Source organism: Pimephales promelas, chromosome 3, assembly GCF_988280905.1.
Source record: "Pimephales promelas chromosome 3, fPimPro1.hap1.1, whole genome shotgun sequence".
In the NCBI taxonomy this organism is placed as follows: Eukaryota; Metazoa; Chordata; class Actinopteri; order Cypriniformes; family Leuciscidae; genus Pimephales; species Pimephales promelas.
Window position 1 is genome coordinate 13,146,882 of NC_142771.1, and position 15,808 is coordinate 13,162,689.

General features: G+C 36.3%; 2 protein-coding genes across 2 annotated transcripts; one reads left to right on the forward strand and one right to left on the reverse strand.

The window, feature by feature from the left end:
• Window positions 1-201: 201 nt before the first annotated feature.
• Window positions 202-7,080, reverse strand: tmed1a (transmembrane p24 trafficking protein 1a). The gene is made up of 4 exons (XM_039687777.2): window positions 6,599-7,080; window positions 3,511-3,608; window positions 2,923-3,109; window positions 202-781 (listed from the first exon to the last, which is right to left on the reverse strand). Exons 1-4 carry the CDS (start codon window positions 6,797-6,799, stop codon window positions 563-565), a joined length of 705 nt encoding a protein of 234 aa, XP_039543711.2. The 5' UTR covers window positions 6,800-7,080; the 3' UTR covers window positions 202-562.
• Window positions 7,081-10,036: 2,956 nt separating this feature from the next.
• On the forward strand, window positions 10,037-15,716 carry tnfsf14a (TNF superfamily member 14a). The gene is made up of 4 exons (XM_039685706.2): window positions 10,037-10,743; window positions 13,345-13,384; window positions 13,527-13,601; window positions 13,849-15,716. The coding sequence occupies exons 1-4, from the start codon at window positions 10,540-10,542 to the stop codon at window positions 14,235-14,237; spliced, it is 708 nt and encodes a 235-aa protein (XP_039541640.1). The 5' UTR covers window positions 10,037-10,539; the 3' UTR covers window positions 14,238-15,716.
• The last annotated feature ends 92 nt before the right edge of the window (window positions 15,717-15,808 follow it).

Consider the following 15,808-nt stretch of genomic DNA (forward strand, 5'->3'; position numbering starts at 1 on the left):
TTAAAAGTATTGTTATGGGATTCTGATTCCCACATTACAGTAATAACTCAGTCAGCCATTAACTTGAAATGTAACGTCAATAACCCAAATGAGTTTTAAATTAATTTCTATTTGCACTTACAATGCCACATATGACTGAGCCGCAGTTGTTCCAAATGAGATGCTAATGTGCTGTATAATAAAAGCATTCGAAGCGAAACGTTCCCTTGGATCTTTATTTAACCCCTGTATAAACCCATAAGAAACATGTTACTCACAATTTACTGCAGTGTTATTCACTTCAAGTCTATAAATTATTTGAACTGCAGTCAAGTGCAAAATTACATTCACATTCAAATGTTGCTGCAGTACTTCAAGTAAATAGTGTTTACCAGTGTTATTTAGCACTCAAAAGAAAACTTACAATTAAAACGGAGTCAAGCTCAGAGATATCAGATTCATTGATATCTCTAAAAACTACAGGTTTTTTCTTTCTCACGTGTCCATTTCAAGAATCCTTTAGTTTGTATTTTACGTTAATAGCGCATAGAGTGTTACAGCATCTTCCCTCAGTTCATCTCTGCTATGTGCAGACTCTGCGTGAGTCACTGAATAATCTGCGTACCGTGTAGACCTGTGTGAGGGCCACGCTGACCATGACCAGCAAACTCACGCTAGACCAGAAGGAAACCCGCCACAGGTTATCCTCTAGTAGGTAGCGGTCGCGAGCCTCGAACGCCCGCAGCGTCGCCTGCATCTGACGGCTTCGCTCCAGGTTCTTGTGCACGGCATCCATTGTGTCCTGTGTGACGTGAGAAAACGCACAACAAAGCCATTTTATAACATTGCCATTTGGTTGCAGTCTGGTTGTCACATTACAACAAACACTTGACATGGACATTTCAATGAGCAAAACTGATCAGCGCCACACTAGAACTTTGAGGAAAAATGTATTCAAGCATAAAAGGCATTTTGGAAACATTGTGAAAATACCAGCCTGGTGGGTTTTCTTTAACCCTATAAAGCCTACTGTATCATGTTTGATACACAAACATTTAATATCCAATAATATTATTGATTCGGCTGCACTGACAATATTGAATAAAAACATAACTTGAAGGAGTAGTTCACTTTAAAAAAAAAAATAAAAAAAAAAACTTTTGCTGATTATTTACTCACCCCCATGTCATCCAAGATATCCATGACTTTCTTTCTTCAGTCGAAAAGAAATTAAGGTTTTTGATGAAAACATTCCAGCATTTTTCTCCATATAATAGAATTCAATGGGAACCAAACGGTTCAAGGTCCAAATGAGAGTTTCAGTGCAAACTGCAAACTGTTCAAAGGGCTTTAAACAATTCCAGACGACGAATAAGGGTCTTATCTAGTGAAACGTAGATTTGTGACTCCCCTGTTCGAACTCGTTCATCAAAATGAACTTTTTTCGAGTCATTTGGTTCATTCAACAAACAAAATGAACGAAATGACGCACAGGAGAGTCACGAACGCGCATCACAGAACAGAGCAAGCATTTGTGCTTATAAAACTTTTTTTAGTTATTTTTTTAAATGAGTGATCGTTTCGCTTGATAAGACCCTTATTCATCATCTGGTGTCGTTTAAAGCCCTTTGAAGCTGCACTGAAACTCTCTTTTGGACCTTGAACCGTTTAGTTCCCATTGAAGTCTATTATATGGAGAAAATCCTGGAATGTTTTCATCAAAAACCTTAATTTCTTTTCGACTGAAGAAAGAAAGACTTGGACATTTTGGATAACATGGGGGGCGAGTAAATTATCAGCTTTTTTTTTATCAAAAGTTTTTTTTTAAGTGAACTACTCCTTTAAACTGAATTGAGCCGAATAATGATTGTTTTCTGTAGAGTTGCTTTATAGCTCAATCGGCCCCTAAATTATCAAATGGTAAATGGTAAAAAAATGGTAAATGGACTGCATTTATATAGCGCCTTCATAGACCTAATGGCCACCAAAGCGCTTTACATATTGCCTCACATTCACCCATTCACACACACATTCACACACCGACGGCGGTGTCAGCCATGCAAGGCGCCATCCAGCTCGTCGGGAGCAGCTGGGGTTAGGTGTCTTGCTCATGGACACCTCGACACTTGGTCAGGTGGAACCGAGGACTGAACCACCAACCTTTCGGTTCGTAGACAACCCACATGAACCACTGAGCCACTGCCGCCCCATGAACATGATCAAAACTTTGCTGAAAAACATGTATTGATATTTTCTACCTTTTTAGCAAGTAAAAGGCCTTTTAGTATCATTTTTAAAATGTCGCCTTTCAGATTGTGGTCTTATTGTTGTGAAATATTTTCAGACTTTTAGAAAGTAAATGTGAAAAAATTTACTGGACTAAAACAACTTTTTTATTTTTATTTTTTGCAAAATCATGCTAAAATGTGAGTATCAATTATGTAACATCATGCTTTTGAACAAAGTTGATTTGTTCGTCTCTATTGCATTGCATTATATGTTTTGCCACCACAAAAGGGTAGGGTTTAATATTCAGACAGGAATGTTTTTCCAGGATCAACAAAATATGTTGATCTAGGAACATATCTTACTTGGCAAAATCACGGTGACCCTCTTCATTCATCGGCCTGTTTGTTCACCGAGATTTAGCCAAGTAAGATATGTTCCTAGATCAACATATTTTGTTGATCCTGGAACAACATTCCTGTCTGAAAATTCAGTCCTAACCCTATCCCTACCCTGATCTAACCCTACCCATGACATCAGAGGGAAATGATGGTGAATAACACAGTGGTTGAAGCACCTAACCCTGGTTGTAAGCCTAAACTTGACATAATCTGTAAACTTATCCCTCAAATCTGATTAGTGGATTAAGATGTTGTTCCAGGATCAGCAAAGATATTGATCCAGGAACATGTTGGAATAAAGAGATGGTTGGTGTACCCTGATATCCTCCAGTTTGTACTCCAGCGAGTCCTCTGGTTCAGCCAGAGCAGCCCAGTCTTCCTCATCATCCTCCTCCTCTTCAGCTCCATCCACGATCACCTCCACGTACACCATCTTCTCTGAACGACGGTTGAAGCTGTTATCAAAGCAAATCCTGTAGTCGCCCTCCTCAGCGGGGTCCACCCTGACAGACACAGCAAGATTACTCTAATGCACATCATAACTGTAAGACAGTGTTGGATCATAAGGCAAAAGAAGATATTTTTAGAAACGTCTCTTTTTTTGTTGTTGTTTTCGTCCATGCAATAGAACTCAATGAATCTAAAACTTTTTGATAAACCAAAACTCTTCAAAATCTGTTCTTTTCAAGTCATTCAGGTTTGAAACATCATGAGGCAAGTGATAACAGCATTTACAGGCAACTGTTAAATTCAGTTTCGATGTGGTCACTGTCAGCCTTGCAAACAGCATGCAAATTTGCAGCAGAGGACATGCAAATCTGGTGGGTTATGACGGTCCGAAACTAACTGCATGTGAATAATGTGTGAAGGTTGAGCTCAAAGCACGACGGGATGTGAAACCTACGTGTGGATGCCGTCCGATTTTCTGAAGTCTGAGACCAGTCTGTATCCACTGGGGGAGATCAGAGTGAATCCCACGTCTAGCCCTGAGCCTGCAATCACCTGCACATACACACATGGGTTAAGAGAGGTTCAAATCTTAATGACATCAAAAATATTTTTTTTATTTATTTTATTTACAGCAAATGATTTATCTGTGCACATCTTTAATCAGAATAATTTCCCCTCACTCTTTTAGCTACATCTCTCTTGTCTGATGATGTGTTTACTGTCGTGGGGGCGGGGCAACCTGTAACTCACATGAGATCCACCAATCAATTCACCATAGACAAAACCAAACCCCGCCCTAAATTTTTGTTGTGGAATTTGGCTTCATGCTGACTCAAGCAGGATGACTGATGAATGAAAAAGCACATTTTGCTTCTGTAATGCAATGTCCATCCAAGTGCAACTGAATATTCAATAAAGGAAAAATTGTCAGATGACTTGATTTTATCCACCAATGTATGATAAAAAAAACATCAGTTGCTTCGGAAAGATTTCAAAGAAATATTACACAGACAAATATCCTTCCTTTGGAATAATGTGAACAAATGAATCATGCAAATACGAGCTTTAATGCCAATGTGTAATACCGTTAATATAAAACATAAACGAAAAAACTAAATTAGCCTTGTTTAATGCATTTTTTGCACAATGAAAAAAAAGTGCCCACAGTAAAGAAAAAATCTAGCTTAAAATAATGGTGGTTTCATATGGTTTCAAATTTGAATTCAGTGTGAAATGGAAGTTGTGGTAGTCTTGCTTACTTTTATGGCGTATATCTGAGTGAAACGGCTTCTTGAACATTAAAAAAAAATATAGGGCGGAGCTTGATTTTGTCCAGGGGGAAATTATTGGATGGCTGTGGTTTACTATTGGTGGATCTCATTTGAGTCCCGCCTCAGTAAACACATCATCAGAGAAGAGGAGGGGAAGTTATTTTGAATTTAAATGAAAATAACAACGTGCACGTGTATATTATTTATATTGAATACTGCAATATTCCATTAATAAAAACAAGAAATGTCCATTTTGATTTCATGGAGACTTTAATCACTCTAAAAATGTCATGTGATGTAACCATTAAGTGAAAAGTAATAACATATTTACCTCACACCTTTAATACATGTGTACACCTTAATTATTTGTAAAGTTTATATACATTTTAATGCAATGAATATATTTTTTTAACAAATATCATAAGTTATTTATGATATTTGGGGAGTCACACCGCATGATAATATTTGACATTCTAAACTAAAATATTTTCTAATTGACCTCGACACACAGTCAGATAACATTTCCTATGTTATGTTGTTTTTTTTTTTTTTTCGGCATATTGGTTTAAATCAGTTTAATTTGGTGGAAAAAGGTTTTTCAAATCTTAATAAGCATTCAAGCAGTTTTTTTATAATAATGATGGGTTTTTTTTAATAAAATATTTATATATATATATGTATGTGTGTGTGTGTGACCCTGGACCACAAAACATGGGTCAATTTATTTTATTTTATTTAAATGTATTCATCACATGAAAGCTGGATAAATAAGCTTTCCATTGATGTATGGTTTTTTATGATAGGACAATATTTGAAAATCTGGAAATGTTTTATATATTTACAGTAGGAAATATACAAAATACCTTCATTGAACATGATCTTTACTTAATATCCTAATGATTTTTGGCATAAAAGAAAAATTGATCATTTTGACCCATACAATGGGTCTTTACCACAAATATCCCCGTGCTACTTGTGACTGGTTTTGTGATGCAAGGTCGCATATATAAATTACATTTTACATTTACATCTTTAAACAAGTCCATTCTTGAAGTAAGCCCATTAATAAAAATACACCAGTAATGCATAAGAAAATATGGACTATCTAACTAATGACAAAGCAGTCAGGAGATTTAAGAGCAGACCAAGTTGGCCAATGACGAGTCAAGTCATCTCAAAATGATCAAATATTGGCCAATTAATCCACCAATGTATCAGTCAATCACTACAGGTTATGAGTAAGAGTCTTGGATTATTTGTCACACCAACATTTCTCATACTTAAATGAGCAAACTCTCAAAGACTTCAACCCCTGCCCTTATGATTCATTCACATGTCCCTCTTCCCCCCAAATTCAAATAACAGGTCTCTTATCTTCCACCACCTGATAAAGCAGCTCAAATGAGGAGCCAGTGAGCCGGCGTCACTAGAGATTAAGTGTGGCAACAGCAACCATGCAGCAATGGAGACACTCTGATCCTTCCGGCACATGAGCTTTGGGTCGGGTCAGCTGTCCCGCAGCTGTGCCTGCTTTTAACGTAAACACACCCCAGACAAGCTCCTGAGGAGGAGGGTTACAAGTACAACACAGGGCTGTACAGGAATAACCAAAAGACAGTATAGCTACTGTGTGTGATTTCTAAAGAAAGATGACTGAAAGTGGTTTGCTCAAGTAGCTATGCAACTGACTATGATCATGTCAATAATATTATGCAACTGACTATGATCATGTCAATAATATTGAACTTCCCACCAGAGCAAGATCCTCATGCATGAAACCAAACCAAGCACAAGATGTTTAGCAATGAATTTGTTAAATTAGTAACATGTTATTAGAAAATACAACTGTTCATTGTTAGTTGCTCATGTCCATTAAATAATATGATCAAACACAACGTTTGATTTTAATAATGTTTTAGTAAATGTTGAAATTAACATTAATGAAACTTTATTGTAAAGTGTTGTATCTTTACTAGCCTAGTGCTTCATACAGTAGCTCATGCACTTTGACCAAAACACCTATGAAAGGAAAAGTCCTTCCTGGTCATTTCTGTCAAGCAAACTTGCATGTAATGTAGAAGAGTTACTAATAAAATGATAAGCAAAAGCTATTCTTAAATTAGCAAACGGCATACACAACAATTTTGACAAGTTACTTTCTCAATTTTGCCGACTCCTTATTCAGTCTGGCTTCTCTTGAGTTCGTTTAAAGATCATTTTAAATAAGATATATTTTTTAATTAAAAAATTTAATTAAAAAAAGGTATTGACCTGGTACTCCACTTCTAAGCTGCCGGTCTTAGTGGCTGTTTGGAAGAAGCACTCGGTTGCTCCAGCAGGAAGAAGGAAAGTGAACTCGGTGTCCTTATTCTTTCTGAATTCGTATCCCAAATCCACGCAGAGCGTCAGAAAGAGCAGCAAACACACTACGAGACGCGTCGCTTTAAACCGCTCCATAACTTTGCTCTTCATAAACACACTAGAGCAGCTGTTTCAAACACTGCGAGCGACGCGACAGAACTAGACGCGAACATTGCCTTCCACACTGTAAGCGCGTTGTTTTGGACTCTCGTGTAGTTGCAGTGACAAAACAGCCGGGTTTGAAGTTTGACAGCTTTGTTGATAACAGACGCGTTATAGTTTTACCGCGTCGCGTAAAACGCGCAAACAGCCTCGTTGATTTGTCTGTTGGGTTCCGACGTCAAGACTCAAGATTTGAGCGTCAACGCGCGCTTGTTTCGTTGCATCGCAGTACATTTGTTGTTCTAGTGTTTTGGTGCTCAATGTTTCTAATGCAAGACACGTTTACTTGTGGCACAGGCTATACGTTCTCGGGACGGTCCTGGACCATTTGAAGTGATCGAATGAAAGGCCATCTGGTTTTAGTCTGAATTTTGGCTATAAATTGCGTGGAGAGTAAATACGTTGTGATCTTCATGTCTTAATTTAATTAAATGCGGTAGGCCCACTATGCCAGTGATAAAAAAAAAAAAAAAAACTTTTCTGCAACGCTCTGGGAATGTTTATTGTTTATAATTAGGAAAATAAAACCATACTGTTCTAATCTAATGGCTCTAACGTGGTTGTCACACAGAACATCCCTGCAATGAGAACATAACTAAGCTAACTAGAACATAACATAAACAATTCGCCTACATAAAATGAACCTTTCAAGAAGAGGTTTTATTTTAGTTAGGTCTATGAACTGATCTAGAAGATTAAATCATGATAGCATGGTTTGCTTTGGTGTGAATTGTCAAACTGTAAAATACAATGCAACATTTCAATTAAAGGGATAGTTCACTTAATAATGAATTCTATGTTAGCCTACTCTGGGATAAATGTGACCAAGTATTTCCTCATCTCACTCGCACAAAAACGGATAAAGTGAGATAAAGTAACATAATGCATTCACAAAAAGTGACTGAGTAACCTGATTAGTTACTTTTTCAGGAAGTAATGCAATGTAATATTAATGCTTATATGTAACTTTCTTAGTAAAAATGTTTTTTGTTTTTTTTTACAATTCTCTTCTAATTTTTGCCTATCCAAAATTGTAAAGGTTAAAGATTCCCAGAGACATTGGAAAAGTAATCCTTATGAATTGAGAGGTGTAATTCAAGCCTTCTGAACATACAAAATCGCTTTATATGTTGAAACGATTTAATATAAAGTGATCTTGCCGCATCATGTGCGAGAACCAATAAGATTTGTTCTCACTCGTCAAGCAAGCACGGTTGGGCTGACATTCAAACTGTAATTATTTAAAGCTGCAGTCCGCAGTTTTTCTTCTTTGTCGCCATCTCTGTTCGAAATCTGCAATTGCAGTCATTCACGGAATTATCAACTTTACATGAGTTGTGCTTCGGCACCCTCGACACGGCAGACGGCACAGCGTGGATGAATACGATGTTTGAGGAGAGTGTGAGACGGTCAGTCACCGCGCCGGTGTGGATACTGGCGTTCAGAATCACAGATTATTATTTTTGGAAGTATGGCCAACATAATAATTTTCACCGGAAAATGTCATCTGAACAAGTAAGTAACACCCACCTTTGTTCTGGTTCTGACATTGCAGTAAATTGCTCTGATTAAATTGCTTATCATCACGCAAAACCGTGCAAATTATACTTCCGATATGTATCCTTGTTTTCGCATGGGTCTGGTTGCGGTTGCAGTCTCTTTTTTTCTCTAGCCACTCCAAAATCCTTTTGCATTTTGCATCGGGTGAGTCTCCAGTTACAGCGGGTGATTGTCTTTTTAACCTTTCTGGATCCGCCATCAAATTGATAAGTTTAATAATATCAAGTGCTGTGAGAAAAGGCTATAAATCTCCACCTCCAACATCCTCACACGCAATATAGCCGACTAGCCAAGACTCTTCTACGTAATGACATAAAAGACATGCTCGAATCTCCCGCGGAAATCCACCAGTACCACTGGAATTGACCTTTCACCGGCCCATCCCCCAAAACGGCCATTGTCCAATCACACATCATAGCAAATGTGTGAAGTGTTTTTAAATGTCTTTCTTCTACAACCTAATTACTTAACCCTTATGTTGTGTTCGGGTCATTTTAACCTGGAGAAGATTTTATTTTTCCTGAAAATTCTAGTTAATCTTATTACATTGGACTATAGGACTTACTAACTTTGCTCAAACGGAGTATAACTACCCCAAAAGTTTGGGATAATTCTTGTACTTTTTGGGCATTGTCACACATGTGATGTTCCCTGTCAAAAAATAGCTTATAAATCGCTCATTATCCAATATTATTACTAAATATTGGATTCAATCTTTTTGTCAACTTGTTTTCTTTCTATTAGGACCGGTTCTGTATTTATTTAACTACGTTTATAAAATGAAACTGACTGACTGTTGGCCTCTTTGATCTCATTGGCCAAAAATGGCCATCCATTGAAAATATAGTGTTTAGAAGCATTTTCATCACATTCATGTTCACATATGTACATGTGACTATATGTATATATATAGTAGGCCAGTAAATTTTAACCAGGAACACTAAAGCCCCTTTCACACAGAGATTCCGGAAAACACACGGATAATGTGACCCGGCATTTATCCCGGGATTGTTTAATTTCGGTTCATTCACACTACCATTTATTTGCCGGGATCTGTGAGTGCGTTCACACACAACCCGTAAAGATTCCGGAAAGACACATGACGTCAGGATGAGACGTGTAACGTACGCGTCGAAAACATGTACATGCTCATACCGTTCCACAAAGCTGGCGAACGATCTCCGCTTCAGCGCGGATTGAGTGAGGAGCTCCTGGTCTCTGCTTCGTTCCAGTTTGCAGACATCTGTTTGTCCTTTCTTTGTTGATGACGAACATAAACTTTCTTTTTATACAATTATTGTTCACCACAAAACAATCAATTTAGGCAAAGTAAGTATGGTGAATTTTGAATTCATGGGAACATTAGTGTGATAAATAGTACAAATGTTTCCATATATTGATGAATACTGACAAAATAATCCCAAAATCATGCTTTTTTCACTAAAAAACTGAGGTGTATTCTCAGATCAATGAGACCTATGATCTATCAGTTCCAAAAATAAATACAAAGCCAACAAGTTTGAATCCAATATTCGGTGATAATATTGCATAACAAACTATTTTTAAAAGGTAATTTTTGACCACAGGGTTTTGAACACAGCGTAAATGTTAGACTGAAGAAGGGTGTGAGTTCTGTGTGGGACGGGAAGCTGTGGCGGTGAGCTGATATGCACAGGAGAGAGGAAGGTGTGAATTGGTGGGCCAGTTGCATGGCCCTGAAAATGCTACTTGTGTAGGCTTTTGTACCACGTCTTTTACCAAATCCCATTGTAGATTACACTTCCAACCTACTCAGACCCAAACGGAATATGTCAGTCTGAAGGATGGCTTTTTACCATTAATTCTGAAACCAAATTGGATTTAAACGTTGCACGTTTTTCTTCGCCACTTGCAGGTTTTGCTTTAACCAATCCGTGAGATAGCATTACAGGTTTGCATGCAGATTCTGAGAGTGGTCTGACAGTTTTTTTTGGCTCACATGCATCGACCGCCCACTTGTAGGGTTTTATGAGTGATGGTTATCTCTCGCTCTGACAGTGGGTCTCACTCTCATTGTGTTGCACTGGGTCTTAGTGCACATCTCAGGATGTGCAGTTGTCATCTTTAACGTGGCCAGAGACGGTTTGCACATGGCTACAGGTAAAATTTCGTATCCTTCGGTGTTTGTGGTGGACAGCCCCACGAGACCCCCTCCGCTGCCGCCCAAACCTGGCTATAGACAGCGGCAGAAGCGGACCCAGACGCTGCTGGGGATCCTGGTCATTCTGGCTCTGTGTGGATTGACCGTTGAGGCTTGCTTCATCTACCGGCTGTACTCAACCAAAGAACAGCCTGTAAGTACCATCCAGTCCAATCACAACTTATCATTTTGGTTGATCTGTAACATTTAGCTACCTGAAACAATTAAAATTTGCAACTATGGTAAATGCACTGTAAAAAAAAATCATGACTTGTTATCATAACGTTTTTTTCTTCTGTCAAATCAACTTAGATAATTGATGTGGTCCAGATAACTTTCATTGTTTCAATCTCCTTCATTGTATTAACTAAATTTTTCAATTTCAATGAACTTCAAGTTTTAAGGCAACCAGGTTACTTCATTTTTTTTTAAGTTAAACCAACAATATTTTTTTACAGTGTGTTGAATAACTCTCATTAGAGTATTAGTGGACCGTTTAGGGTTCAGGTTAGTAGAATAAGTTGACATGTAGTTGTAAAGTCACTTATAGTCAGAAGAATGTCTGTTGAGGAGCATCGAAATAAAGTGTTGGCAGATATTAAGTCTACAAATACTCTAATGAGAGTTAGTTAGTAGATGTCTAACGTGGACTTCTGAAATAAAGTGTTAACAAATGTAACTTTTCACACGTATTGTCATGCTGATTATATAAATACACACACGTTTTTGTCAGGCTCCTCCCTTTACGTGAAGTTTGCAGAAATGTAGCTGGACAGATCTGGCGTTGCTCAAACCATAGCGAGCTGTGGTTACCTGACCTGACCTGTTTTCTGATCTGATATAGCAGTGTGACACAAATTATGTTAACTAGAGGAAATTATATGTTTGAATGGCAAGTCTTGCTATTCATTGATAACTGTTCAAGTAACCACTCACATTTTTCGGTTAACAAAGCAGTTCTTGATAACGTAAACCTTACATCACTGTTTATATGCAAATTATTTATTATTATACACAGCCTTACAACCAAGCGAACATTATATAGTTGCTTTTAAAAAAAATAATAATGTAATAGCCTAAGCTCTCTAGAAATGTAGTCAGTTCAGGCGGTTTGATAATTGAGTTTCAGAAGTGTTCCCAAATGTCATTTTGTTAAACAAACCGTTTTTATATGCAATATGGGATATTTTAAATAAAGTTTTTAAAAACTAAAAAGTTGTATAGCTAGTGTAAAATGTGTTCCAGTAAGTCGCGATTAAGCGGAAGTGGCGATACATCCGGGAGAATAAAACCTGTAGGGCGGCGACTTGCTTCGTTGCATTGGTTGTTGATTGGATTTTGAAATGTGGAAGTTGCCCTCAAATGTGGATACAGATGAATGTGAGCTTACAGGGACCGAGTTGAAGCACTAAATGATTTCACTGGAAGATCAGTTATGACATTAAAAAAAAACAAAAAAAAAAAAAAACGAAAATGTGATGAATCATTCACAAGAAGATCAATAGAATGAATTTATAAAACAAATAGGGTTAATTTTCATTTCATGCCGACTTAATACTAAAATTCTAATTTTGTTTTTAACAAATAAATACCCGTTATTGAATAAAAATGTTAAAAGTAGTTAAATATGAAGCATTATATCCTCATAGCACACATAAGCTATACCTCTATTTGATGTGACATTTCATGTGGAACATGTATTTTTTAGATCTGCAATACGTCTCTAAGACGTTTATTATATAGACATTTAGAAGATGTATTGAAGATGTAAAACTGCTATTTAAAATATGCTTAACTGATGTTCCCTTACAAAAAAGTTTATTCAAGTGTGCTATTAGTTTACTTCTTTAAAAAAAAAAAAATACAAACAACAGAAAGCCTACTTTCAGTCTACTTTTTTTAATACTTCTCAGAAATATACTTTATGTACTTCTTAGAAATATACACTTAAGTATACTTGACTTACATAGACAGAAAAGTCTGAATTTGGACTATACTTGTCGATCTTTTCTTTTAAAAGTGTAAGTATTTTAAGTATACTTGGCCTGTAGTTGTGTTTATTCTTTTGATTGGTTTGCCTATTTTTTGGTTTCAGCTTTTACCATTTTCACATAGTCTTACTGTCTTAAAAACTTACATTGTTTAAAAATATTGATTTATAAAGAAAACTACTAAACTTGTAGAGTACATTAAAGTGTACTTTTATAAAATAAAATAAAAATTACCACAAGTATTTAAATAGTAAACTACTAGTAGTAAGTCACTTGTAGTACAGACGCAGTACAAATGAGAAATGTATAGTTGTGAACTAGTTCATGTTTACTGTTACACTTATAGTACACATAAAAGTATTTTATAATAATATACCAAAAAGTGGGCCAATTAAGTCCTGATCAGTTAAAAATGGTACACTTACAAGTTTACTAGTACACTAATGTTAGTTTACTTACTATAAAAAAATTACTTAATTAAATAAAATAATCTGTCTTGAAGTATACTTTTTTTGTAAGAGTTTGTAGTACGCAACAGATATTTTCTATTTGGAAACAAGACGTGAGAGGTGATGTTTATGAACTGTTATTTTATGTTTTTTTTTTTTACAATAAATAAAGTGCAGGAGAAGACCGCAGAAGCAGCAGTCCATGATACATTATTGTAATATTTAAAAAAAAAAAAAAAACTTTTTTTTAAAAGGTAATTTAAAAAAATCATAGACTCAAAGTGAATTCATAAATTTATATTATTCTCCTTTCAGACCACTCCACATGAACCTCAGACTGCCATGAGTAAACAAGGTAAAGATCACTTAACTGTATTGTCACAAGTTTACTTCGATGCTTTACATTATTTTACATTTTTAAAATTCTAGTTAAATATGGCATGTGAAGAATATCAGATTGTGCTTAAATCTATGGTAAACTTATGCTTTTTTTATAGAGAAAGAAGATGCACTCAGCAAACACAAACATCTTGGAGAAATGAAGCCGTCAAAACCAATGGCACAACTGACAAGTAATTTCACAGCTTTTATTATTATTAGACGTTTGGCGTCATTTCAACGTTTATTTGGCATTACTGACAATCAACACTACCAATCCAATGTCTAAATGAATATTTCCAAGTAATCAGAACTGAAGTAACACAAACGTATGTCAGAAACTTGTTAGCTAGATTTACTTTTCCAAATATAAATTCAGTCAAGTGCTGAAACATTTGAGTGCTAATGTTCATGACGCTCATGCTGTCCTCTCCCTTGTAGCTGGTAATTCAACTTTTAATGGAGTCGTGCTGTGGAATAAGCATCATGAATCCATCCTCCACCAAGTCAAATTCAATCCAGCAGAGGGAAAACTCGTCATGGAGAAAGAGGGATATTATTCCGTCTACTCTAAGATCCACTTCCGTGAGGATAAATTCACATGCACCCACTCTGTACTGCGGACTACAGATCGATATGGGGGTGAGATTCTGCTTCTCCAGTCCTCTAGGATTCATCCTAGACTCCAGAAGCCGGGACTCATAGACAACAGCTTCCTCAGCGGCATGTTTCATCTCTACAAAGGAGATGCTGTCTTTGTCAGGGTGAAAAATTGTACACTTGTGTTGTCCAATGCTGCTGAGATCTACTTTGGTGTGTTCATGGTTTAGATTAAATCTGGTTTAAATCTGTTACCAAACAATCTCAGAGGGGGAAAAAAGAGGAAAAAGCTTTCACTGGGGTAGTTCCATTTGAAAAGGTATGGGTAAAGGGAAGTACATTAGGTGTTACTTTATGAAAAGGTACCGTCCCAGTGACAGCTTTTGAACTGGTGTTTCTGTAAAAGTTGTAGAAGTTGAATGAGTGCACCACTAGATTTGGATGGAAAATATTTATTTTTATATTTATTTTTCAAGTAAGTAATTGTTCCACCTGAAAAAAAGCTAGAAACGCCAAATTAATGAACTATGAAAGAACATGTGAGGGGTCATATCAAAAGGAATCAAACTCATCTTTTGAGATTGTATGATCCATATACTTAATAAATGCTATTATTTCTATAAATATTTTATATGTATATATAAATATGAAGAGTTCAGATGGAAAAGCCTCTAAGTGCCATTTGAAATTTTCTTCTAGAATGATCATTTTTATCAAGCTTGTATATTTAAGTTCAGTAATTTCACTTAAATGGCAATGATAATTACCTATTAATTGTTATTTAAGTGAAATTACTGAACTTACATATACAAGTTTGATTAAAATCATCATTAAAGAAGAAAATTTCAAATGGCATTTAGAGGCTTTTGCATCTGAACTCTTCATATATATATGGCCATGCCCTTTTTTGCATATTCCGTAGGGAGGGTTGATGCAAATGTGTGGGTTAGTTACTTATAAAACCCGTTGTAGTCCCAATCGAGTCTTTTTTGGCATTCAACTTGCTGATTTTTAAAAGACGATATCTCTGCTTACATTGAACTTTCAGCGCTGCAACTTTTCAGATACTTTTCCAACAGCAACATTACACCAACAGCAACATTACACACTATTTAAAATGAAAAAAGTGAAATCGCAATCAACCCCCCCCCCCCCCCTTTAAAGAATATTTGTACAGAATTTCATGATAGCATCACCATTTGAAAAAATATGAATGGCGGCCATCTTGAAAAACAGTTGCCATCCTGAAAAAAAGACAAAAAACGAAACATTATTAAGAGGGTATTTTCACAAAAATGTGATAGCCTACCTACAGCACTGTTTGAACGATTGACAAAATTAGCATTTGACAGAAATAGCGATCTTGAAAAAAAATGGCTGCCATAGTCTATTTTTTTGGGTGGCCAACGCCTTTTTCCCAAAAAGTGACCCAGAGAGCATCTGTGCCGAATTTCATGCTTTTTAACTATTTTAAATGATTCTCTTGAAATATGCCATTAATCTGCTGCACTTTTTATAGCCTGTCTCAAATTATGCATACTAAGAGGCACATGTTGAATGTTTTTGGATGTATCCATAGTGGATATAATTTATTTGAATGATCAAACTCAGTGCATCAGCTGCACAAAACTTTATTTCAAGTACGTTAAATGAACGTTTCTATGTTTTGAATGTTTTTTCTGCTCAAAATAAAGTTATGCCAAACCTAAGTCTGTTTTAAGTCATCCTTGCACATTGTTGTATAACACGCGGCGGCTGATTCGTCATTTAATGCAGCGGTTTGACCTTTCCTGCTCGTCTA